The sequence below is a fragment of the Cervus canadensis genome, chromosome 7, assembly GCF_019320065.1.
Source record: "Cervus canadensis isolate Bull #8, Minnesota chromosome 7, ASM1932006v1, whole genome shotgun sequence".
NCBI classification, from domain to species: domain Eukaryota; kingdom Metazoa; phylum Chordata; class Mammalia; order Artiodactyla; family Cervidae; genus Cervus; species Cervus canadensis.
Genome location: NC_057392.1, coordinates 62,798,821 through 62,826,355, shown reverse-complemented (window position 1 = coordinate 62,826,355; position 27,535 = coordinate 62,798,821). Strand labels below are relative to the sequence as shown.

Sequence of the window (27,535 nt, the reverse complement as noted above, 5' to 3'; positions counted from 1 at the left end):
AGCCTCTATTTTCAAATTAAAAAAAATGACAAACATTTTGTTTCTCCTTTTTGTTAGCATTCCTTATTTTTTCACTATATAAAAAGTATTTGTTGAGTACCTAATATGTGTGGATTATCTACTATGAAAATGATCTTCAGCTTTCTTTCTTTTTGCCCTCCTGCTGACCTTGTCTTTCTGCCTTCTTGGTTTTGTTACTTCTTTCCATCTTCTCCTGCTTTCTTCCTCACTGGTAGCTTACTGTGTGTTGCCAGGAGGGTAAGAGGGATGATGATGTGGCTCCTGTGCTGTCTTCCAAAAAGCAAAACTATATTTATATTCATAGTGTATTATCTAATTGTTTCTACTAGATATAAAGTTCTTCATACTTCTTAAAATCTGTCTCATCTTTCGAACTTTTCCACTGCCTCACTGATGGCTTTATGGATGGCTGACATTGTCTCATTCATTAAATTGGAAAGGAATGGCATGGAGACCATTAGCATTTCTAAGAGTAAGAGGTTGAGAATGAATTTGGGAGGGGAGGCACAAAAATGTGCATGGCCTCAGATCAGATGACAATCCTAATTCATCTTCAGATTTTCTGGAAGGAAGTGATATTTTTTAAAACCACTTAACTCATATTAACCCTATAAACTAAGTAATAATCAGGGCTAGCAATGAGAAGGGAAATCGATGGTCCGTGAGTTCCCTCAGGTAGAGAAGTCTGATGTGGCTGATAAGAGGTGACATGTGGTGAAGAACAAGGACTTTAGAAGCTGATGGGTTTGATTTGAGTACTGGCTCCTCTCCATCTTAGCTGTTTCACCTTGGGAAAACTACTTCTGTTTTCTGGGATGCATTGCTCATTAACGGAGAAAACGTTAATTCTCAAGATTATTGTAAACATTTCAAATAGTATATTAGGAATATATTACATTACTATTAGTATGCCTTTCCTTTTTCACTACGCCTTCAAACATTTAGAAAACATATCTGCACTTTTAAAGTTTAAACTGTTCTGGTTGGGGACACTGCCAACTTGATGGAATTATGACAATGTGGAAGGAAGCATTTGCTCTGCTAAAATCAGCAGAATCAGAGTGATTCTGTTCACTCTGATTCAAATACTGAGTCAGGATTATGACTCAGTATTTGAGAGCCTGGCTGCCTCACCTTCTTGTGTAGTCCAGCTTAGGTTAAGAAGAGCCTGTCTTGGAGCTGTCCTTCCAGTGTCCATATTTGAAAAAGAAATTTGTGAACCATCACTCTTTGGTGGAAGTTGGATTCTTTTTTTTTTTTTTTTGTCTTACCACTATCTCAACTCCTTCATGGAAAAAGCTAATTTTATATCATTAAAAAGCTAATTTTATATCATTGAAGAATTTCTTCAATTCTTCAAAAAATTTTTAATTTTTCAGATATCATAATTTCTTTAAATGGTTAGCTGCAGGGAATACAAATTACACAGTTTGCATAATATCAAGAAAGTTTATTCTTCAATATACAGAGATTATAGAATTTTATTATAATTTCCTGTCACTCTGATTAGTGTATTCAAAGCACTATTTGAAAGAGCCTAGTCTATTTTTCTTTTTCCCCATTTTGAAAAGAAAATGAACATAAGAATTCTTCTCATTGTTAGCTTTCATTCTCTTTATGATTTTTAAGCAAGGCTTTTAAATAATTCCTCACCTGTTAAACTAAGATTATTTATGTTGGCTTGAGAGAGAATACATTTCCTTGATTTTCCTGTGAACCATCTGAGTGTTAGTAGAGCAGTAACAAAATTTTGATGAGCTGAAATTTTTTACTTGAATAGTTTGCAAGTCAGTTTTAAGTCAAATTTTCATACTGCTTCATCATCTTATTTATGTAAAGAGATCATACATTTAAGAGCAGTATGCTTGTTAGAGTAAAAACACCTTTCTGTTTTTTTTATTACAGGTAGATAAGTCAGTCTGTTTTCTTGCTGTTCCATTTGAGTGACTTAATATTTTAAATGATTAAATCCCAAATTCATGAAATTTTCCTACTTTAATCATAGGCTGGAATTACAACTAGGAGGTTGTAAATTTGCTTAGTTTAGGCAAATCTTGTTAAGTAAACATGCAGCATTAAAAAAAATAATTTAAAGGATAAACACTGTACAAATAATTGGTTACCTTCTAAAAGGATTCACTATGATTTATCCAGACAGAACTATCTCAGGGCAATTAACATTATGTTTTGGAGGACAATGTTGGGAATCTCATACAAATTTTCCAAAGCATATTGTGTTTGCTTAAAGGCACACCAGTGGGTAAGTGGACAATGTGGTGGGATGAAATCAGACAACCAGCAGGGGAGTAGCAGTCACTGGAATAATAAGATGAGTGCATTGTGGGTCTCCATGGCAACCGAGGACCCCAGCTGATCCTCCCCCCTCCAGCTCCCTGTGGAACAGCCCACCTGTGCCAGGCTGCAGAAATAAGTGTTCTTTTGCCACATTAAACTGTTCCAAGGATTCCAGTTTATGAAATAGCACTAGTTACTTTGCTGCTGCTGCTGCTAAGTCGCTTCAGTTGTGTCCGACTCTGTGCGACCCCATAGACGGCAGCCCACCTGAATCTAAATCTCTAATGCACTTATCAAGAAATGTTTCTCTAATAAATGTTATCAATTTGCTTTTTTTAAAGATACATTTAAATGAACAAAGATGAAAAGCATTGGTACCTTTACAATTCATTAAGCTTCCCAGGGTTATTTGTTCTGAAAGTTAGCTGACTCATTTTCCTGCCAAGTTCCAGGAGCAGTAATGCCCACCTCTCTCTTGTAGAGTTGCTGTTAGGGGCTTACAACTGTTTCCAGATGCCTTGCATTTTCTTTCTATCTGTGTCCTCCTTTTCTTGGCCACTGACTGGTTGTGAGTGCATTGACAATTTCCTTAGTCTCAGTGTACTTTAGTTTCCCCCCTTATAAAATGGGGGTAATAAATACACTTACATCATCGAGTCATTTGTTAGGATCAAAAGAGCTAATTAATATATATTAGAAGGCCTTCTCATAGCACTCAGTAATATTTGCTATTATCATGGTTATCCCTTTACTCACTTCAGACAAAGTATCTCCTCTCTTAGTTTCAGAAGAGATCTTTGTGGTTTTAGATCAAGGCTGTATACCCTTGTAAAGTGTTTGAGCAAATGAAAAGATTGAGATTGACTTGGGTTTTCTTGGCACAGCCTTAACCACAGGAGGTAACTAGTTATAGGCAGGTCAGTTACACTGAAGTCGAGGGTCAAATAGTGGACAGACAGGTCTGGTTTACTTATACGAGGGGTGTTGGGTGCCCCAATAAAAGGATTTTGACTCTACCAAGATTCTTTAGAGAAAAAGTAAGGCTAAAAATAATTCACAGGATTATTTGAGTATTAGGTGTAATATCGGGATGGCCAAAACATTCATTTTGGTTATCCTGTAGATGTTATGGAAAAACCAGAGCAAACTTTTTGGCCAATCCAAATATATGAAAATCACATAGTGGAGTCTCTAATACTTAGTAGGTACTCACAAATGGTAGCTCTTAGTATTATCATGATTGCTCATACTACACTTAGTAATTCCTTAGCATCACATTTATTTTAATGTGATGGTCAGAATCCTGATGTGTAAATATCTTGTCCCACAGGGCATAGATGTGAATGAATGTTCAAGATGTACTTTCCTCTTCTTTGCATCTGTTACATAAACAATGCTAGTACTGGAGTAGAATAGATTTTGTATTGAAAAATAATGGAATAGTAAATGGCAGAACAAGGAAAAAGTGCTAAGTAGTAAGTTCACTGACACATTTTCCAGCCAAATCTATCTATCTATCTTTCTACCTACCTACCTACCCTCCTACTTATTTATCAATCATCTGTTATTTTAAGCACTGAGATAGCTGCTGAGCGAGAAAGCAAATGAAATACAAAATATAGAAAAAAAAACTTCAAAGTTTTTGGTGAAAATTTAAATAAAATATTTATGACATAAATGATCTATTAGAAAAGATAGGTGCACTGAGGAATTGGATTTGTTACCTGTGTTGGAGGCACTAATTCCAGCTCCGAAGCTGACTCAGAGTTCAAGGCGCTTTTCCCACCACTCAGTTCTGGCTGAGATCTGTGCTCTGAAGACCTATACGGGGTGCATGAAGGAAGTTAATGTACATCGAGAAGCAGATTCAGCTAGAACGTCAGCTGAAAAACCTGGTTAATTTGGATCACCAAGATCCTTGGTAACAAAGCTCTCATCAGACTTTTACCTGGATGGTTCCATTATAATGATCACTTTTGGAATGTCAGTGGCTGCAATGTGCTAGGTGTTACTGTCTCTGATTGATTTATACTTCAGTTATGTGGAAAAGGCAAATAAATGCAATACCATTTTTGTTGCAGAAAGTTCTGCTTCATCAAAAAAATATTGGCTTTTTGAGGGGAGGGAGCTTCTCACAAAGTGTATCAGTAAGATTGGATCTTTATATAGAATTTGAAATGTCATATAAGTGGAGATGTGTGAAGGGCAACAGACTGAAATATGCTGCTCTTTAGGAAGTTTTAAAGACATGGTAAGATTTAGGCAGCCAGTTTTTGTCATGGGTATCCATAGATTATTTTTAGTTCATTTTCTGACAGTGATGATTCATAAAGTCAGAACAGGCTACCTGTTTAACTAGAAACACTTAATGTAACTCACTTAATAGAATCTTCCTGACTCAGGGATCAAACCTGGGTCTCCTGCATTGGCAGGCAGATTCTTTACCATCTGAGCCACCAGGGAAGCCCCCAGTGAATATACACGTATATGAAATATACCTGTGTACCTATTTTGAAAGATCAGTTACACATTCAGAAAATTATTAACAAACATTGAAAAATATTGAGTATTGAATTATGAAACTACCAAAATCCTTATTGGCTGAATTTTTGACAACTCAGATGAAATAATTTAATTTTAGAAGTCACAATAATTAACATTGATAAACAGGGGCTTATAAATGGCACCAAGAATCTGGACTGACTTAGCTCATTGGCTATTTCAATACATGTGTACGTGACACATAAATGGTTATTTTCTGATATTAAAATATCTTACCATAAAAGTTCTTTTGACCCAGTTCTAGATGAGCTTGATTTTCTCTCTGCCATGGGATGCCCCTTGCTATTTCGATCTCCATGAAACTTAACATCATCCCATTTTTCCAGTTGTGTTTGAATGTCTGCTAAGGAGACAGGAAGGTGGTGAGGGGAACAAGGGGAGAATATGAGGTGGAGAGAGAACAGAGATTAGTTAAGACTGAGAAGTCTTATACAAGTGAGCTTTACCCTTCAACCCTGCCCTCCCCCAAAACTTGAGGGCCTGGCAAACAAGAACTCCCATTATCCAACCCCTGGTGACTCTAAGACTTATTTCTGACTACTCTACCATTCTTGAATACTGTGACAATATTTGTATTTGCTTGAAAAAGCATCTCGGTCTATTTGTGCTTCTGCATCAGGAATGCCCTGCCCTTTCCTCCTTACTTTCTCTGATCCATATTTTTCATCTGACAAATTCTTACTCATTCTTCAAGACTGCTATCACAGTGCTTCCTATAACATACGTTCTATAAACCCCTGGCTGGGTGAGGGGCTTTATGAAGGTGCTAGTATGCAGTAACTAACCCAGGCTTTTCTTTATTGCAGCACATAGAAGGTGCTAGTATGCAGTAACTAACCCAGGCTTTTCTTTATTGCAGCACATAGTACATACTTTATTGTAATCTTTTAATCATTTTTCTGTCTCTCCACTAGACTGTACATTTACTAAGGAGCAGAAAGCTTATATTGTTTATCTTTGTATTCCCAGCACATAGTATGGAACACAACAGGTATTCAGAAAAATGTTTATTGAACAAATGGATAAATTAATTCATAAGCATCTAATATGTATATAACACAGTGCTAAGTGATTTTATATATCTCCTTTAGCCTTCATGACTTTATGGATAAGTTACTAATATGCTCATTTTATGGATATTTACTCATCCATGTTTCCCTTGACTTTCTGAAATTCTTGCCACCTTTCTTTCTCTTAAGAAGAGCTTAATTGACTGGTTCCATGAATCAAGGTTAAGACCTCCTTTCTCAGGAAAATGTGCAGTGGAGAGAAGTATGGACTTTGAAGTTAATTAGAGCTTGCCTCAAATTCCAGCTCTTCTTCATACTAACTGGGATCTTGGGCAAATTATTTAAATTTGAAAACCTGGTTCCTCACTCATTTCAAAGAGTTGTGATGACTTAATGGGATAACATATGTAATGATGTAGCACAGTCCTGGACATTGTAAGTCACCAATAACTGGTAGCTAACATTATTGTATTGCAATATTTCCATGCTTGTTACATGTTACTGTTCCATGCAGCTGTTCCTAGACCTTGGGTTAGAGTTTTCTCTTTCTAGACTCTCTTCCTCTCTAGACTGAATGGTCCTGGAGAGCAAGATTTGTATCTTATTTTCATTGTAACTCCAGTGCCTAGTATGGTGTCTGCCATCTGTCAAAAACTTGATACACATGGGTTGTATAAATAAACATATAAATCCACACCAGTTCAAAAAGTTGAGCTCCCCAACTGCTATTTAATCTAAGCACAAAGAAGTGTGTCCTGCCCAGTTTCCTACATAGACATCAACTTTTCTACTGCTTTGCCCACTGTTTTCATGTCATCTGTAGAATGACCTTGTATCAAGGCAGCGAACACAGCTATTGCCTTACTTAAGTCTAAGGATGCTGTCTCTGAGCCTCGGAGAGCCTGGCCTCTCTGCTCAGCATCTGCACTGATGAGGTCAGACCCATCAGCCTTTTTCTTGAGGGATGAGGTTTTTGATGAGGCCTCCAACTTCTTGGCTTTGGTTTGGGTTTGAGAGACGGGTTCACTCAAGTCAAGGAGATCTAAGCCTGTAGTCAATACTGTAAGAGACAGAAGACATTAAGATAAGCTCACTCATCGCTCTGAGATTCTTTTTTTTTAAAAATAAGCTTCAGTTGGGTGCAGAAGGATTTTGTGTTTGCAGTATAGGTTAGAAGCACCAAATTAAGTTAGCTCACCACTGATATATCAAGATGGTTTGCATTTAGACTGGGAAGCTTGCTGCATGTTCTCCTTTATTTGGCATGGTAGAAATCTGCAGAATAAGACTTAGACCAGTAGCACCAGTGATGAAGGTTTGAATGGAATTAAAATGATTATCTTGAATCTGAGTTCAGGTACTATTTACTTGATTGCTTTGCTTTATTTATAAAGAGGGATATTTTAGAGTGAAGTTTTTTCCCAGCATAGAGTCAATGTATCATATTCAGAGAGATGCTTGCAAAACAGTGATGGGGAAGATTTGGTAAAGTTTCTAAATGTCTTTGTGTTTTAATTTCAAACTACTGAAGTATCAAGGGTATAAATGAATGTTGTTAATCATCTTTTATTTAATTAAGCAGTTTAATCAGAAAACGGCTTGATGTTTGGGCTCACACTAGAGAGGTATTTCATAATCCATAGTTGATGAATAGGTACACATGTTAATGCCTTTGCTGCTTAATATGCAACTTTAAATTTCAATGTAACAAACCATAAAATGGTTACACTTTTACTTCCCAGCAGGTTGATTACATTGTGTTAAATACTTTAATGAAGGCAGAAATAATAATTTGTTCAAATGCAAACTAGGCAAATGAGAATTAAAAAGGCAGGCTATGTAACTTTTCATTCTTTCTCTTAAGTGCAAGTTAAGTGCTGTTTGACTAGCTCATTGTGAGAAATGGAAAATTCCTGTTAGAAAAGGTTCCTCCAGCTCTACTTCTCTTTTAGCCCCAGCATCCCAGAGACTGGCTTCTGAACTGGCTTGATGGCTTCCTGACCTAGGATCTCTTGACTGGCTAGCTTAGAAAAGCTGCCAGAGCGATAGGGACACTCCTTATGCTAACTCTTTCAGCACTGTCTACAACAACCTCTGCACAGCTCCTTCTCCTCCACTTTGATATCTTGGCTTTTCCTCTTGGTAGGAAATGGGTCTTTGTTGACATCTCAACACTCTTCCATCTATTTCCCCCTTGCATTCAATGCAGGGTCAGGGTTTAATTTAGTTCACAACCAGGATTTTTTTAGTACTGAAGTGTTCTCATGAGCTAGCCATCCTATGGGATCCTTAGGATAGGATGTAAAACTTTCTATAATCGTGCTTTCTGATTTCAAGTATAAATCACAATGGTTGGGTGTTAATGGTGAAATGGATGGACCTGACTCTGCCACTGCTTAGCTGTGTGACTTGGAATAAGCTTATTGACATCTCTGAGTTTCAATGTCCTCACTTAAAAAAGTGCAGAATTAAGTCTCTACATTAGATATGATATGAAGATTACATTATCTAATTTATAAATCAAATGTGTAAAGAGCCCAGCATACTGCAGGTATTCAATAAATATTATTTCCATTCTTTGGTGGCCAATTTGTGATGCTTTTCTTTCCTTTTCCTTTATCTCCTGTTTCCCCCACTCCCCTCTGTTTTAGGCAAGAGTCATATCCACACACTGACAGAAACAGGAAAACAGCCCTGGGAATAAAATGGCAGATGAGACAGGCTATTGGCTCTACAGAAGATGCTATGAAGTAAATTTATCATAAAATGGCCTGAAAGTGTCATCTCATGTGAGCTTATCTTGTCCCAGTCTTCCTGAGATAGGAGTCTCTTTCCAGAGTAAGATGCTCTGAGCCGTGGAGGAGTGTTCTGGCTGGCTCGGTGTCTAAAAGTTAGGCACGGCAAGCAGCCAGGGTAGGCTCGGCTGCCATACATTTCATATCTTTCGAATGTTTAAATAGAAAATTCTAGGCCACTGTTAATGTTGGCGGGGATTCTAGGCCCACTGTGGTTTCCTTATAACAGAAGGAAGGAAGTGAATAACAGTCTCTGAAATGCCATATATGCCTTTTTACTAATTGCACAAACAAGAATTAGTCACTTTCTCCTACACTTCTTTTAGAAGAAAATTATATAGGACTTGTCTGCTTGTAGATAGGAAGTACATTTGTTACAGAATAATAACTGATGAGTATTAATTTAACTCTATATCTGTTTCTCACCATTCAGAATAAATGAATTACTCAAAGACTGAATTGCGAATTCAAACTTGGCTCAGTAACGTTCTTTTCCCCTCCAAGCTGTCCTCAGCACTTCCTGTGTTTGTTCTGAGGTCTCTTTTTCTTTGTTCTTTTCCAAGCAAATGTGAAACAACTGCTAGGCACACACAAAAGGCCTTATTTGTTCCTCAGTTGATGAAGGGGCTGCCTTGGAGGTTGAATGGCAAGCTCGAAGCTGAGAGTGTCCCTGAGGAACACAATTTCAAAACCATAGAAGGATGTGTACAGCCTTTCACTTTCTGAAGAAAGACAAATCTCATTTTAGCGTGTGAGTGTGTGTGTGTGTGTGTGTATGTGTGTGGTGTGTACTTTAGTTAAGACAAAAATAAAGGGTGTCAGATGTCACTGTGCCATATGCGCTTCATACATAGCATACCTTGGCATGGAAGGGGGTGTCTGCTCTACTGATTTTCTCAATCTGATTTTAAAGATTCTCTTGGGCACATGAAGGTTTGTGTTCCAGAATGTGTGTTTAAATTAAAATAATCACTTGATATATAGTGGAAGTGAAATTGTGTGTGTGTGTGTGTGTGTGTGTGTGAGAGAGACAGAGAGAGGGGGAGAGAGAGAGTGATGGAGAGAGACAGTGAGAGATAGGGAGAGAGAGAGTGAGAGATGGGGGGAGAAAGAGAGGGATAGAGGGAGACAGGAGGAGAGAGAGAGACAGGAGGAGACAGAGGGAGAGGGAGAGGAAGAGAGGTGGACACTAAGAGATGGTGGTGGGGGGCGGGTAGAGAGAGAAGGAAACAGAAAGTGACTTGAAGATGCTATGCTGTTGACTTCGGAGATGGAATATGGGGCCACAGGCCAACGAATTCGAGGTACCATCTAGAAGCTGGAAAAGGCAAGGGAATGAATTCTCCTTTAGAGCCTCCAGAAAGAATAGAGCCCTCCTGATACATTGATTTTAGGATAGCTGATTTCCAGAATTACAGGATAATAAATTTGCATTGTTTTAAGCCACTGAGTTTGTAGCAATTTGTTACAGCAACAATAGGAAACTAATACAGCTGGTAGATCAGTGTCCATAGAGGATTCAAACACAGTTCTATCATCCCCAAGCCCATGCTCTTCACCACTCTCTAGACTTTATATGAACTTGGAGACAATGTGCTGACTCCATTGATGTGGCTTTGATTAGTTTTTATTTAGATACCAATTATTTGCCAGTTTGGGTAGTCTGAGGGCATAAATAGTTGGCAATCTCAAAAACTTTTTTTGTTGGATAACTTAATTCCATTGGGTGGAATTTCCTGAAGTTAGAAGATGTAATATATTATACAAGTTTTGTTTCCATTTATCTCAAGGACACTTGATTGAAAATCACAACCTATTGAACTGGAAGGCTCCTACAGGGCACTGAAGATGTTTATGAATACAAGATTACTTGGGCCCTGGGAGGTGACGCTGCTTAGAACAGTTTGGGCAAAATAGCACCTATTATGAAGCACTGATTTGATACTTTAATGGGAAGTCCAAGGGTATTAACACCACTACTGTATAATGAGCCTAGATTTTTAGTGACTTTCTCTGAAGGAATAAACCTACAGGGAGTGGTCAGAGAGGACAGACTGTGGACAGCCTTGATTGGGGCAGTCATAGAATGTGCCACAAGGAGCTGAAGGGTTTTCTGTCCTGATCTGTAAGTTACTCTGGCATTTTAGAAAACATGGGGTTACTTAACATAATGCTGACAAAACAGACTCCTTTAGGAAGGATTTTGCTAGTGATGTCAAATAGATAAATTGGACTTAAATAATCAACCAACTCTTGCCTTTTTATTGGAATACATAATTAAAGCTACTTCCCAAATTTTTAAATTCTGTAAAGAGGCTTGCCGTTGGGTTCACAGCTATTTGGGCTTTATATATGTGTGTGTGGGAGACTTCCCTGGTAGTCCACTGGTTAAGACTCTGTGCTCCTAATACAAGGGGTGTGGGGAGCTAGATCCTGCATGCTGCAACTAAAACCCAGTGCAGCCAAATTAAATAAATAGTTTAAAGAAATGTATTTGGAAAAATTACACTAATTTTGCAATTAAGATATTTAATTAGGTGGCTGTGATGGCATTGTGAACTTTGTTAAGGATATTTTTTCCTGTATATATAGTGATCTACTCTTTGATAGATATACAGGTCCCTTACCAAGGAGTAATATTAGGTTTTAAACTATGAAAATTATTTCTTCTATAGAAGAAATATATATAACTGTCCATATAATAGCTCAATATTGTAGATAATTTTTTCAGGCTATGTAGATTGATAAATGCAAACAAAGGACCCTGCTCTTCTTGCTCTTTAGAGAAGAGCTTTTCCTGTACTTTGACACATATAAGATTTTTTGGGAGATTACAGGATAAGAAATTATTTTCAAGTTTTATAGTAATTACATGTCCTAGAATATAATTATCATCTTAAAAATATCTGTTTTCCAGTCACTTTCAGAGCATCTGATATATGCATTGGTGTATAATAAGTATTTATTTGCCATTTAAAAATCAAGAATATTAGTAATCATGGCCTACCTACCATTTACCAGCTGAGCCACAAGGGAAGCCCCCAGGTTGGCTTAACGCTCAACATTCAGAAAACTAAGATCATGGCATTTGGTCCCATCACTTCATGGCACATAGATGGGGAAACAGTGGAAACAGTGAGAGACTTTATTTTCTTGGACTCCAAAATCACTGCAGATGGTGACTGCTGCTGTGAAATTAAAAGATGCTTGCTCCTTGGTAGAAAAGCTATGACCAATCTAGACAGCATATTAAAAAGCAGAGATATTACTTTACCAACAAAGGCCTGTCTAGTCAAAGCTATGGTTGTTCCAATGGTCATGTATGGATGTGAGAGCTGGACTATAAAGAAAGCTGAGCACCAAAGAATTGTTGCTTTTGAACTGTGGTGTTGGAGAAGAATCTTAAGAGTCCCTTGGACTGCAAGGAGATCCAACCAGTCAATCCTACAGGAAATCAGTCCTGAATATTCATTGGAAGGACTAATGTTGAAGCTGAAACTTCAATACTTTGGCCACCTGATGTGAAGAACTGGCTCATTTGAAAAGACCCTGATGCTGGGAAAGATTGAAGTTGGGAGGACAAGGGGATGATGAGGATGAGATAGTTGGATGGCATCACCGATGCAATGGACATGAGTTTGAGTAAGCTCCGGGAGTTGGTGATGGACAGGGAAGCCTGGTGTGCTGTAGTCCATGGGGTCACAGAGAGTCGGACACAACTGAGCGACTGAACTGAACTGAACCGAACCTACTATTTAAGGATACAGTTTGAGAGGGCCAAGGAATTAGCTGTCTATCTAGATTACAAATGAGTAAAAGACAATTGAGGAAGTTAATGGCCCCCAAATGGAATAGAAAATGTCCTTATTTGATCAACTTGAAGTTATCACCATTGGATGACAGAAGTTAATCCTAATATAGAAATAATCAGAAAGTAAAAACAAAAATGAAATACACAGGAACAAAATTATTATCTATAACTTTTATGAGGTAGAAGATTGATGTGTTCTTTTAGGGTCAGAGAGAAAAAAAACCTGTCATTTGACCGACCTTTGGAAGAGGTAATTCCTATATTGTTTACTCTGCGTTATTTTATATAAGAACTACATTCCTTATATGTTTAAGGAGTTGTCAAGATGGTGGTGCACTGGATTTATTTTTTCACTGGAAGAAAATGTCAAGAATAAAACCTCTCATCTTAATACAGTTCTTCTTAATATGGTTCTTCAAATTTCTATTTGATTGACTTAATACAACTTGCAGCAGGTTTCTCCCATATTTTACTACAAGATTGTCTACTATCCATTTGTTAAATGTAAATACATACATAATGTTTGGGATGTGATAGACAATGTTCACTGTCTGTCCTGATTTTGCAATGTAATTTCATACTATTCTATAAAATGATGATGTTCCATTTAAAATGACTATTAAAAATTTGGACAGAAAGTGATAATTGTAACTTTTGCCCGGAAACTTTAGCTATAAAATTATCATACCACATTAGAATTCTTTCCAAGGTGCTTGTATGCTAAAACTTTTCCTTTTTAAAAAATGTATAATAATGTGAATTGTGTTGCATATTGAGATATACACTGCAGGTTTGTAATAATTTAAAAAAGAACTATAATCCTTAGGGACTGACAAAAATATAGGGTTTCTGCCTTGAAATATATTTTTAAGATTAAAAAACATACTCTCAAATGAGAGTCTTCCTTAAGGATAAAAATCTGTGTGACCCAGATGCACACAGTGCTAAGGCTGAGAAATGAAAAACCTACAGTCTCAACATACATTTCCGAACCTCTTATTTTGGAGGGTGTGATGGATCAAATCTTGTCCCCCCAAAACTCATATGTTGAAGTTTTCACCCCCAGTACCTCAGAATGTAACTTTATTTGGAAATAGGACCATTGGAGGTGTAATTAGTTGAGTCAGATTGGAGGAGGGTGGGTCCCTAATAAAGAGAGGGCTTCCCTGATAGCTCAGCTGGTAAAGAATCTGCCTGCAATGCAGAAGACCCTGGTTCAATTCCTGGGTCGGGAAGATCTGCTGGAGAAGGGAACGGCTACCTACTCCAGTATTCTGGCCTGGAGAATTCCATGGACTGTAAAGTCCATGGGGTCGCAAAGAGTTGGACATGACTGAGTGACTTTCACTAATAAAGAGAGGAAATTTGGACACAGAGACTGACATTCATACTGGGGGGATGTGCACACATGTCATGTCAAGATTAGAGTTATGCTGCCACAAACTAAAGAGCTACCAGAAGCCAGGAGAGAGGCCGAGAGCAGATCCTTCCCAAGTACCTTCAGAGGGAGCATGGTCCTGCTAACTTCCTCTAGAATTGTGAGACAACAAATCTCTGTTGTTTAATCCACTCATTTTGTGGTATTTTGTCATTGCGGTCCTAGGAAACTGATACAGAAGGTAATACTATAGGTACTGGGAGCGCAAGAGGTTACACATGCTTTTGATTTTTTTCCTCCAGTATCTCACAGGTCTCTCTGTTATATGTCAGAAAAATCAAGGTGAAAGGCAGCTTTTGAGTTGGAAAGTATGTTGTTCTCTCTGGTGAGTCCTTCCTTTGTGACTTAGTTCTTTCATCATGGGGAGAGGCAGAGGGTACTGGAATCAACATCTGAGAATTATGCTTTGTAGCTTTTTCCTAGAACAGCAGGAATTTCTCAGTGTATCCATTCTCATGGATTTTCTTGCAATTAGAGACACAGGCTTCTCTGTATTTTTTCTGGGGGTTAGCTCAGTTTTGGGGTGGTGAGCTCCAGTTTCACACAAAAGGAGGATTAAGCTGATCTGATAGGATCTGAACTTGTCCTGCCTAAAATGTACCAAGTACGATTTTATTTGCTTGACTACGCAAAGTGATAGTTGAATTTAGAAAATGATTGCTTTGGTGTAATATAAAGAAAGTTACTGCATTTGTAAAGGGAAGTGTTGGTGTACTGTTTTCACCCGATATCTCACAGTGATGGTAACATCTGTTAGAGCTTACATGGTGTTAGCACTTGCATAGATTGCTTCATTTAATCTTTCCAAGTAACCTATGAGATATAGATCTTACTATTATTAGACAGATGAGGAAACAGACTTAGTTATGCAACTTGCCCAAGGACAGAGAGCTGTTAAGTGGCAGAGCTCGGGTGGAAATCACAAAGTTTAACTCCAGAGACCGTAGGCTACACTCCCACAGAAAGTTCCGCTGTCTTGTTTTAGTTACTCTTATTGTTGTAATTTTTAGCATTTCTTAAAAACCACAATTTCCTTCATCTGTGATTTTCCTCACTTACTTAAAAGTATAATAAAACTATGCCAGGAAGCAGCCAGCTGAGGACATGATGGGGAAATGAAACTTTAAACAAGACAGTCTGTAATTATCGTCTCCTTTCCCCTTTAAATTCTCTCCTGCAATCCAAAGTAACCTTTCTTCTTTGATTCTGGACATCATTCTTTTATCCTTATTTGAACAACATGCCTTTGAATGTGAATGATGATTGAATGAAATCAAGGCAGAAAGGCTGCCACTGAACCAGAAGGTGAAAAGCAGTTTTTGAGTCCAATTTGTTGTGGCCTCAAAGTGAACAGAACTTAAGTGACTTAGTTTTCACATCAGTGAGAATTGTTAAGTGCAGAGGATGCTGGAGAAGGTATGATTGATACACTGGTATCCTGTATTCACTCACTGGATGACTACTTATTAGTCCCTATACAGATAGTTTAGTTTGAATACATTTAATTCCAGAACAGTGTTCAAATAAATTCTCGTAAGAAGGTAATTATTGGTCACATCTTACAAATAACCCACTTATATGACAACAAATGAAATTGTCTCAATAATATACCAGGTCTCTAGGACATTTTAATTGTCATTTCAACCCACTTGAAAGGGCTGCCTATATTTTTATTTTATTAGACTTTCTCATATATTTCTAAAAAATATATATTTCTCAAAATATTTCCATCCAGCACTTGAAAAAACCTTACTCTGAAAGAAACACTTTTGTTTTAAAGATTTCCTATATGATGTGACTTGAAATGCAACGATGTAAATATGAAAACTGGCACTGAAAAATGATTCATTGCCAATAGTGGTACTCTAATGTTCAGCAAAATTGGTTGAATAATATCCATTGGAGTTCCTTACATAAACAAAAGTGATTAACTGGTTTATGTTGAAATAAAGTTTCATTTGGTTGCAAACATTATTCTCCACTTAAAGTGCATTGTGGAAAGAAATGTGCATTTTTCTACTGTGAAAATTAACTACTTGAGGGTAAGTTAAAAGTGAAAGAATTACCGGCTGTGTTGGACGTTACTGGCCTTGCTATTGCCTCCGATTTGGTTTCACAGAGAAAGTCATCGATGGAGGGACTCAGGAGGGGTCTGCTTTCTTGCTGTTCATTCACCAGCTGAGAACAAATGAACACAGATGTCAAAGGGCTTTGTCAAAGTTCAGAATCAGATGAATTAAAATGCAGCCTTGCAACAAAATAGGAATAGCAAGCCTACCAAAAAATAAATCAATAAATAATGGGTAGGGGCAAGAAAGGGAAAAAAAAAAGTCAAGGAATGGGGAATAAGCCTTTTAGCACTGTCATATTTTTGATGCAGCCAACTTTAATTTTTAAAGCTCAAGCTTTTTTTCTCCTCCTAGAATGGTTTCAGAATTATTCTCTAATTTCACTATGTAGAATGTGAAGCCAAAAAGCTCTTACTGAGACCTGGAACAGTGGCTTCAGACCCTGAGGTGACACATTCTGGTTAGGACAGGTCTGTCAGTCTGTAAGTGCACACACGCACACGCGCAGAGATCCGCATGTGTGGAATAAATGCTCTTTTTCTCCCTCTCTTAAAAAGCTCAAATCACCTAAAAATATACAACCTCCTTTACATTTCCTTGGAATTCTTTTATGCAAATACTTTGAGAGAGTAGAAAATATTGCTATGTTAACTTGATATATATACCAAATATATATATATATATTTGTGAAAATCTGCATGTAAAGTAGATTTCTGTCAATTCAGTTCAGTTGGCTTATTCTCTAAGTTAAGAAATCTTTCAGTTTGGTATTTATTAGGTCTCATATCAGTGGCAGCAAACTATTTACTTCCAATTATTCTGCACTTCTTTGAATCCAAACATTCTTAAGTTCTGTATGGTTAAGGGAAAAATTACACGTAAGATACACAAGTGGTTAGCCCCTAAATGAACCGTCCTAGTTTTCTGGGAGTTTCTATCTTGGCCTTTCCTAAAATGGGCATAGTCATCTAGTTTTCTACTTGTTATAAGAAAAAGATGTGCCAAAAAATCTCTAGATTTTTGAAAAGCTTATTTGCAAGGCTGTATTTTAGGAGACACATAAAATAACAAATGAACTGTTTTGAAGTATTGCCAAATCAAACTATGTTCTATGACTCACTTTCACTTCATTATTTCTCTGGCAGTGTTAGTGGTATTATAGCTTAGAGCTTATGGACAATGACAAGAGACTTAAATAATGGTAAATATAGGAAGAAAAATGCAATTTTATCATTGGAGGAGGAGGAATATGGAAACATTTGGGGATGAAAACCAAGAGGCACCTTTAGTAATTTTACACATTCATGCTGTTGGCATAGATAAATCTCAGATCTTCACTACAGTCTAAATTTTGACATAGTGTTGGCATTTTAATTTTCATACATGTTAATTTGTACATTTTATCCAGGGCTAAGAATTAAGTGCTCATTTTCTTTTGGTGTTAAAGTTACAGAGATAGAAAATTTTTTAATTATTATAAGTTTTAATATTACTTTGTATGTGATGGGTTAGTCACTAAGTCATGTCTGACTCTTTTGCGACCCCATGGACTGTAGCCTGTGAGGCTTCCCTGTCCATGGGATTCTCCAGGGAAGAATACTAGAGTGGCTTGCCATTTCCTCCTCTAGGGGATGTGTATAAAGACTTACAGATTTCTGTCAATTATCTGAGGTCTGTGTTGGTAGTAACCTTTCTGGGGAATGCTCCTTTAATCCATGAATGAAACTCCTGAGCTTCTTTGCATTTTGTCTGCTGAATCTGAACATTCTTAGATATCACCCATCCTATTTAAATGAAAAATTTTTTTTAATGTTGAGGGACTATGGGTCTTTCATATTTCTGGGATAAAATATATTAGAATTTTTGTAAATGCCATGGTTCATGGCAGCTCTTCTGAAAGTGTGATTAATTTTCCAGGATCTGTTTTTCATTTATAAGTAGTTCATGTAAAAACTGTGTTAACACAATTTCTTAAAGAACCACATATTAATGTATATTTCTTGGTAGAACTTGCCCTTTTAACTCTATGTACTTAGTGTAATGAACCCATCTAGTGGGATTTCACCATAGTGATGTGGTTCTGATGTTGCAACAATGCCTACCTCTAGGCTGTGTCATTCTCATGGCTGTCAAGTGACAGCTGGATTCTGCTGTGCTACAAACATCATGGAAGATGAAGGTCACCATCAAATATGACCCCGTGTTATACTCATAAAATTAATTGTAACAGGCTTACATTTATTATGTTGTGCATTCTGATCACTAGGTCTTATTAACCTAAGTTAAAGTGAAAACGTGTAAAAACTCAATACAACTTTGACTTTAAAATATGTATAAATGTGTATTGTGATGTCATAACTCTCTTTGTTAGCCATTATTTCTCTGAAGAAGTCTGACTGTTGATAGATAACTAAAAAAATTTATTCTCTTAGTCATGGTTTTGAGAAATATCAATTATTATGTAAAGATACATATGGTTTATATTTGCACAAAACCCTCCTTATACTTTTTCTTTACTTTGGATACAGTTAAATTCCTTTGTAAATAAAAGGACTTTTTCCAAATCACAGTTTTGTGAGTAGACATGTGGAATGGACCTAGATCATCTATAGTTTCAGAAGACCAGGGTATTAGATTTCTGTAGATACTTTTAGTTGTAAACACTGAAAAATTACAGTCTAAATTTGATATAAGTATTCTAGAAAGTAAGACCTTTCCACATAAATATCTAAATGGAAAAATAAAGGAAAGGACAATTAATCAAAAGACCTATATTTTTAGGCATCTGCTTTATCAGAGGTAATAGTATTTTATTTATTGAGTCTCTCTTCTTATTTAAACTTCAGGCTTATTGTCTAGAAAAAGAACTTCTAGCACTCAGATTTTTTCAGCCTAGGAAGAACACCAAAAAGAAGGTTGTTCAGAGAGACCCTAGACAGCTCGAGATTAAGGTGTGGCTTTTCCTTATAAGGTCTTTTTCATATCTACTGTCTTATTTATGACCATATTTCACCCCTGGACTGGAGTTGTTACATCTGTCCCATTCTCATAATTGAGCTCTTCCTGTGACTTCCTTCCACAGATACATATCAAGGAGGAAACTTCACATGACTTTCTGAGTCTGCTTTTCAAGCTAGAGCACAGTTTAGCTGTCAGGAAATGCTGAGCTTGGAGTAGGGGATTGAGGTAGGGCTCAGGGGTGAAGAGGATGAAGGGCCCAATTTCAGATCGCATGGAAAGGTAATTTGGGAGCTGAAAGTTTTTTGGTTCTGATTGAGATATGGAAGATGAAACAGGAGATATCATGAAAAACACCTTTTCTTATCAGTTCTGAGGTCAGAGGCTATGTCTCTCATATTTATATCCTTCACAACTTTGAACAGAATGTCTTTATATAGAAGGAGCTCAATCAATGGCTATCAAATAAAAATCTCTCTAAAAAAGTCCTGTTCTGAACTGTATCTCCAGTTGGATGAATTTAAAAATCATTATTTTATCCATATTTAGCCCCATTTTATTTTTATTTGTATAGATAAGAATGACTTTTCACATGCCCCTCTCCTGATTTTCAAAAAAATTTATGGCTTTCCTGTGGTGACTTGAGAGTAAGCTAACCTTTTAGGCCCTAAAGGAATATTGTAAATGAACTGAACCCCTCAAATAGTTCCCCTAAACTTTACTTCCAAATAGTATACCATTTATTCTGTCTCTATTCATTGGTAGGATATAGGTTATTGACTTTCTCTTAGAATTACTTCCTTCAGTTTGAAAATACTTTATGAACTTACCTCATTTCATCCTTTTGGCACAGAGTATACTGATTTTATAAAATAATAAAAGGTGAGTCAAAAGGGTTCTGTTTTTTTTTTTTTTTTTTTTTAAATACTGAGTTGGAGTGATTCAATTTGGATTCAATCAGATCAAAACTGAGTTAAAATGACCCACTTCATTAGTTGCTAAAGACCTTTGTCTCAAATTTACATTTAAAATTTTCCTTTATTATCCTTCTTTGTCCTCTTCTCAATATTTAGATTACTTCAAATGCCTTTCTAATGGTGATAGAATCTTATTTCTCTTTTAGGACTCCAGTCTATTGACACATTGTCTGATAACCTTTTTCAGTGCTAAGTAGTGAGTGCATTTTTACAGCATCTCCATGTTCCCACACTTTAGCTAGTTTTCTTAACCTTGCTTCTATCTGTTTTCCTCCCTCTATACTATAGTCTCTTCAAAGGTAGAGACCTTATCCAATTAATTTTTGTGTTTCATTTAGAAATTTAATAAATGTTGACTGATTTTATACAGTCCAACTGAATGGTGACTTGTACAAAAGAATGATCACATGGGCTTTCTCAGTTTTGTACTGGGCTTGATCAACTCAGAGAGAGGCCAGTGGTCCTTAGAAATGTTTACTAAATTCCTGGCAAATTTTAAGCCACAAATCTGAGTCCATTTTTCTCCACTGTCACATCACTAAAATGCAGGGAAACCTAGAAGTACATAAAGGAACATTTCCAAATGCAAGGCTTCTACCAGTAAGTCTAAAATGCAGAGTGAATTCTTAATGAGAAAAACTGAAATAAAGGCATGGACCTGCCTCATTGCGTCTTTGGAAGAAGGACATGGACCAATGCAAATGTGAAGCCGGTGACACTTCAAGAAATAACACCACTAGCTCACTCAGGGATTTTAAATCAGAGATATAAATTTGGAGATTTTGAGGGAAAACTCTTACATAATCAATGGACATGGAAACAGAAGTAAGAAGACAGGTGAGAACTTGCCTGTAGGAGCTTCTTGTCACTCAGAATTCAAAAGCCTATTGAACTTCTACACCTTACTTGTAGTCATAGGTTGTAAATGACATATTCAGTCAAATGCCTTCAACTTACTTATGACTCAGTCAGACCAGTCAGTTAATGTGACTAATAGTAGCCACTCAGGACCAAATTGGTTCTTATTTTATATCAATACTGTGTTCAGTGTTGAGCAAATTGCAGACACTATTACCCAGCTTTAATGAATCATTGTCTGTTTTAAAACTTTGTCTAAAAATGCATTTGCCTTAGTTCAACTTGAATTTCCTTAATATAAATGTTAAAAATTAAATTAAAATTAAATTATTATCTGATCTAAGGAGAGTATTTTGTTTTTAAATACTGCCTGTTACTTAAGCTCCAGTGCATTAAAGATAGCTTATTTTGTGACTTAAGTCTAGTTTATTTATCTTAGGTGTTTCATTAAAAAATATAGAGCTGAAGTTTGTGATAGCTTATGTTACTAAGAATTAACTCCTAATTCAAATACATTTTAGGCAACAAAACAAGATCGGTAAAGGATTCATTTTTCTACAATTTTATACTTTAGATTGATAATCTCTTGTTTTAAAGTAAAATATTCTGTTTTTAAAAACATTTTAGTACTTAAAGAATAATTTTAAGTTAAAACATTGAAGCTAATAAAGAACAGCTAACAAATATTTCATATTTATAATGTTGATTAAAAATTTGTAAAAATATACCAGTCTTTTTAACCTTATTTAAATAATAGAAAAAATTAAGATTGCTTTGTTTTTAGATAAGTAAAAACACAAATATGTTTTCAATAGCTACATCTTTGTACATTTTGAAAATTCCTTTATTATTTGTACTCTCTTAATTAAAAGTATATGTAATTTGTTAAGTAGATTTTGTTCATAATTTTGTAATTAAATTGTGTATGGCTTTATTAATCCTATCCAAGATTAGAAATGTGTGCAAAGCCCATCAAAATAGTCTCATATTAAAACTAAATTGACTCAATCCATTGAAAAGACAAAACAACTAAATCATTACTATGCACCCTGTAAGTATTCAGCCTTTGAAGGCTTTGTGACAGTAACTCTGCCACCTGATGGAATTAATTTATGAGCTAACAGTACTAATGGCCCTGCCCCATCTCTTGTTCTATAATGGGTCCCAGTGGAATCTGCCTGTAAAGGATAGTCATGTGATAATTTTCAACTGTTTGACTTGCTCTAAATGCCAACCAATTGACTACAAATATTTTCCTGCCAGGATAGTTAGAGCCTTGTAAAATGTGAATCTATTCATGGGGAAATGAACAATTACTGTTTATAATTTGGGTAATACTACTATCAAAGAAGGACAGAGAATATAATTAAAGAAACTGTTTCAAGTTAGTAATAGAAAATCCAAACAAGGCTGTATTTAGCAATCTTGTGAGTATTTTTCCAATTAAGGACATTACCCTATCAGACACAAAATTAAATCAATATTGAAGTGGGGACAGATAGGAAAACAAAGGCTGAGTTAAAAAAAAAAATCCCTTGACCCAAAGAGGTCTGCAACACATAGTTTTGAGACACGGCAGAACATGAATTGGCTGTATCTTGCTAACAAAAGTATTCAATACCAGGGCAGGTGGTTAAAATGAAAATCTCGAAGGCTCCTTATGAGAGAAAAGTATTCCCTAAAGCCATTTCGTTCTCATAAAGAAGAATAAAAATTTTTCTATGATATACTCAATCCTCTGGTACATAGTTCTCCCATCTAGACTGAAACTGGATTTATTTACTCTGTTATAGTCTGGAGTACTACTGTTTGATGGAAATATAATGAGAGCCTGGTAATTTAAAATTTTCTAGTAGCCAACTTAAAAACAGTAAAAAGAAGCAGGTGTAATAATTTTAATAACATTTTATTTACCCCTGTATATCCAAAATATTATCATGTCAGCATGTGATCAACGTAAAAATTATTCATGCGATGTGCTTAGTTGCTCAGTCATCTCTGACTCTTTGCAACCCCATGGACTATAGCCCGCCAGGCACCTCTGTCCATGGGGATTCTCCAGGCAAGAATACCGGAGTGGATTGCCATGCCTTCCTCCAGGGGATCTTCCCAACCCAGGGATTGAACCCAGGTCTCCTGTATTGCAAGTGGATTCTTTACCATCTGAGCCATCAGGGAAGCCTTAATATGATAGTTTACATTATTTTTCTTTGGACTAAATCCTCAAAATCTGGTATGTATTTTATACTTATAGCATATCTCAATTCGGGGAATCCACAACCATGTGTGGGCTAGTGGCTACTGTATTGACTAGCACGAGTCTTTATTTCCTGAACTTTATTTCCTCCAAGAATTGATGGTTCACATATTTTTTCCTTCAAATCTCTCATTAATACACATTTGTTTCCATACTGTTTGATTTAAAGTGTTAGTCTAGGACAGAAGGAACTTAAGCTTCTATGAAGATCTTGACATATTATTTGCAAAGAATTACTAATAAAATGAAACAAAAAGAGCAATTCTCAGGGGTCAGACAATTTCTGAGTTCAGGTCACCTGGCCAACTCTTCTGTTTTGTTCAATTTGTTCAGTGTACTATAGATGACTTGACTGGAATATGCCTGGCTAAATCTCTCTAAAAGTAATCCTAAGAATCACATAATAAAAAAGTGCTTCAATATAAACTACACTTACCAATCTATGGAATGAACAGTTACTAAACTAGTTAGGCACTCAGTGTTTCAAAGACTCATTCTGTATTTTATCAATTATGATTGTCCTGAAGACATTATTGAGACAGCAGCAATTAGCTTCTGACATTTCTGGAATCTGTGAATGAGCACCAGTGATGAGGATGAGTCAGTGTGTCCCGCAGTATGTAGCACTATGTCATAGGAGGTCTACAGGAGACACGGGACAGACATGTGTCAAGACACTAATACATTCACACGAGAGAACGAGTAAGAATGTGGTATGGTACACAGATTGGATGCTGTGGTTGCCATGAGAGGTACTCACTTTTTCAGATCATTCTGCTGCTTTTTGGCTTGTGCATGCCACTGGTGCATAGCAGGGAAGAAGCCACTTGTGTGTGGTGGAAAAAGTATATCAACTAATAAAACCGCATTTGACTGGGAAATAATTGTATCACAGCTGTCACAGGATTAATTTCACAAAATTATCAACACAATAGGTGCATTGCATTTTATGAATCAGAACTCTTCATTGCTGATTCATAAATTAGCCAGTATGCAACAAGAATATGATGCATCAAAGAAAGCATTAGATCATCTTCATGCAGTAAAATTGTAACTATTACTTCAAAAACAGTTAATGCAACATTAGACAGGGATTAAAGAAGGAACTTGGTACACACAAATATTCTGAATATGAGAAAATGGTAATAATCACAGTTGCTTTTCTGATTAAAAGAAAAAATCCGAATTCTTATTTTGCATTAAATTTAGTTTAGGTTATTAAGGTAATTTTGGACATTTGAAAAGGATTACTAGGCACTAGAACCTGTCCTAAATTCTAATGTCCTGAAATATTTGTTGCAGCACAATTACGCCAACTGCAAATTTGGAAAGGTCTTATCTACTGGTGAATATGGCTCTACCATTAGCCGAGAATTCCAAGTAGTTCTCACCTCCCATAGCATTTACCTGAGGAACTGTGGACTGTATATTTTGGACATGGATTCTAAAAGGGCAGGAAATCAATGTAAAACTGTACATGTTTTACTATGTAAACTAATTAAAGAATGGAGGCCTTGGTAAATATCAAGCAAATTTCTTTCCAACAATTACTTGTGTCATTGGCAAGAAGTATCTCTTCTTTTGGATAAAACAAGACAAAAACCAAAAACTAAAAAAAAACTCACAACATAAGATTATCCCAAAGTCCTGGGAATCTTCAATAACTTTTATTATTCCATTTTGATGTAATATGTTATAATTTTCATTACTTACAACATAGTGTTTAGAATAAAATAAAACCACACATGTTGGCAGCAGCTGGGGATGTGATCTGATGCTATTCTAAAAATAAGTTGCCATAATTTAGCTTTTGATATAAATGCCTTTCATGAGGAATTTAAATGGACATTTTTCTAAATTGAGACATGTTCATATAATTGGGACTGAATCACTGCACTTACTATTGCATTATGGAAAAAAAAGAAATGTTTAATATAACAATCTAATCTAAATTATAAGATAAATGCAAGTAAAAATATTTTGCATTTAAGAATTTAAAACTGATAGTTCCACAGAGTGGTGATGAGTATATTATACATATGTATGTGGATTTTACAGGGTGTTTCAAAAGTCCCTGAGGACATACAGGATTCACTGTCGGCATGTCTTTGCATACAAATACAAACCTTTTTCTATACTTGTTATAATAAATGCTGAAAATGGCCCTCATGTGCTTTTAATAGAGATGATATTTTTGTTGCCAAGGTCACCAAATAGAAGGGTCACAAATGCCATTTTCTGCATGGGGACTCAGGGACTTCTGGCTCATTCCTGTAAATTAGTCATCCACATAAATATGTATAGACATATATGTAGTATGCATAGTCACAACATAAATATATTTAACATTTAAGAAAATTTAGATATTCTACTGGTAAACTGACATATGTATGCAATATAAGTTGTATTTATCCATAGGAATTTTTTTTGGTTGTTGTTGTTCAAATGTACCATTATCTTAATTGTACTTTCCCAAGTTAACAAGACTCCTTTATAAAGAAGCAACATGTTTTACTTGCACATACATTTTCTTTTCTTAACTAAAGTTGAGTAATGAAAATTAATACACACGAATATGTAACTAAATGATGGAATTTTCATTTAAGTAATTTTGGTTTTCGTTTTATACTGTATAATTGTTTCATTGAAACTATGTTTTTTTAAAAATTGGATCGAGTTAATGTTTTTTTTTTTCTAGTTAAAAATCACAATATCTGATATATTAACATATGTCAGCTTCCTACAGGAACCCTAAGGGTCTGCCCACCTGTGATGTCATAGTAAGGAGGGGCTTTTCTTCAGCAGACTCCTCCCTCGGTATCTCCTTCATCACCATGGCAACAGCCTTATCTGCCGCCCTAGAGCCTTTTCCCTATAACAGTGAAATCAACAATGACTTGTGTCAGGAGAAATGTTTAACTTATTATTTATCACAAGATATTCTAATGTTTAAAGAGCAATCCAACATAAATGAAGAGGTAGGCTGCTGCAAGTGAATCTTGAGGCTTTTGGCTGAGGAGAAAACACATGAAATCTGAAAAAAGATTATTTGTGAACTTTTTAGTTAGCTACTTTTCCACCTTTACAGCTGACATATTATATTTAATTTTAACATAGTATTTTATATGTGTAATATATTTTAAGGCAATTTACATGACTTGACAATTTTTATAGTATTGATTTTAAAACACTATGGAGTGCCTGTTTTGTTCATTTAAAATTATTCCTGTATAATCTCTAAGTGTTTTAAATGACAGTTTAAAGTCTAGGATAGGGATTAGGATCAGATGTCTCACTCCCAGGGAAGAATTTTGCTGGGTGGTCTCTGGAGTCTGTCACTTTTGATTGGATTGGGCACAAAAATAAATGTGTCATAAAACCTCTAAAAATTCTTCAGCAGCCTAAAGTCACAGAAATTCACCCAGCTTGTTTATTTTGGGGGAGGTACTATGGAAAAAAATGCAACTCTCAATGTTCTTGAGATCAAAAAATGTTAATAGAATTTTAGAAATGTCTTTTAATTGGAGAATCTCATAAATCCACATGTAAATAAAGGATGATTAATGATAGAGGCACTGATATACTGATATGTACAAATTTTTGGTCTCACACAAACATAATTATGGACTGTAAAGGGGTATGCTGGCGTTCTATGGTTTTAGTTTACCAGATTATTATGTTTTTGAGGGTAGATAGGGCATAATAGAAAAAAAAAAAAACCCAGAAAACAAAATATCACCTTCCCAACCCAATTAGCAACACCTCATACTATGTAAAAATTAAATCATCTTTAAGCACTTTAAAAACAAAAACTTCCACTGTCCTTAGTCTGTGGGCAGAGCCTCCCTGAAGAAAACCACCTTATACTAGGTACAATGTGAATATCTGTGTTGCAAATTTATGTAAAATACAGATGCAGCATACAGAGATACCACAGGCAAGGAAACAAAAATGGACATATGAGGGTCCGTTGTCTGAAAGGAAGTTAAGAGCTAGGGTCAATATTAACTCTAAAGATTAATAAATCTTGATAGTCTCTATGCAACTAAAAAGGATAGACTTACATTATTATCTTTGGTTTGCACAGGGCTTTAAGTATTTAGAAGGTAGGTTGACTCTAGGAAGCAGAACATCCATTTTTTTCAAGCGTTGCCTTTCTAAAATGTAACGTGTGGCAGTTTTTATTTATGAGAACCAAGAAAAACTTTGTCTAGTTACTATATTTAAAATTGTGTGAATCTCTTTACCATGCTGAAAGCTTGTTTCTTTGGTTTGTTATCCTAAGAACTAGCACTATTGAAAAATAATGTGTTATTTCTACAATATAATATCAACTATAAGAGATTTTATTGAGCAGATATAACAGCAGTAATTTAAGTGTTCTGAAAAGTTTATATGGCTACAATGCTTAGATTAATTGAATTCTGGAAGAATAAAGGGAAACGGTTAACTGCATAACAAATTGGGGTACATAATGATCCCAG

At 35.9% G+C, this 27,535-nt stretch overlaps 1 protein-coding gene across 11 annotated transcripts in view; it reads right to left on the bottom strand.

Annotated features, from left to right (window-relative positions):
- The window catches only part of PEX5L (peroxisomal biogenesis factor 5 like), a 266,793-nt gene that overhangs the window by 100,193 nt on the left and 139,065 nt on the right, over positions 1 to 27,535 (bottom strand). For 4 of the 11 annotated variants that reach the window (XM_043473660.1, XM_043473654.1, XM_043473652.1 and 1 more), the window contains 5 exons: positions 25,819 to 25,923; positions 15,999 to 16,110; positions 6,754 to 6,948; positions 5,095 to 5,221; positions 4,041 to 4,137 (listed from right to left, as the gene is read on the bottom strand). In XM_043473660.1, the coding sequence (XP_043329595.1) occupies positions 4,041 to 4,137; positions 5,095 to 5,221; positions 6,754 to 6,948; positions 15,999 to 16,110; positions 25,819 to 25,923 (636 nt within the window). The remainder of the gene's footprint in view (positions 1 to 4,040; positions 4,138 to 5,094; positions 5,222 to 6,753; positions 6,949 to 15,998; positions 16,111 to 25,818; positions 25,924 to 27,535) is intronic. The other 7 variants (XM_043473661.1, XM_043473653.1, XM_043473655.1 and 4 more) reach the window with 3 other exon arrangements.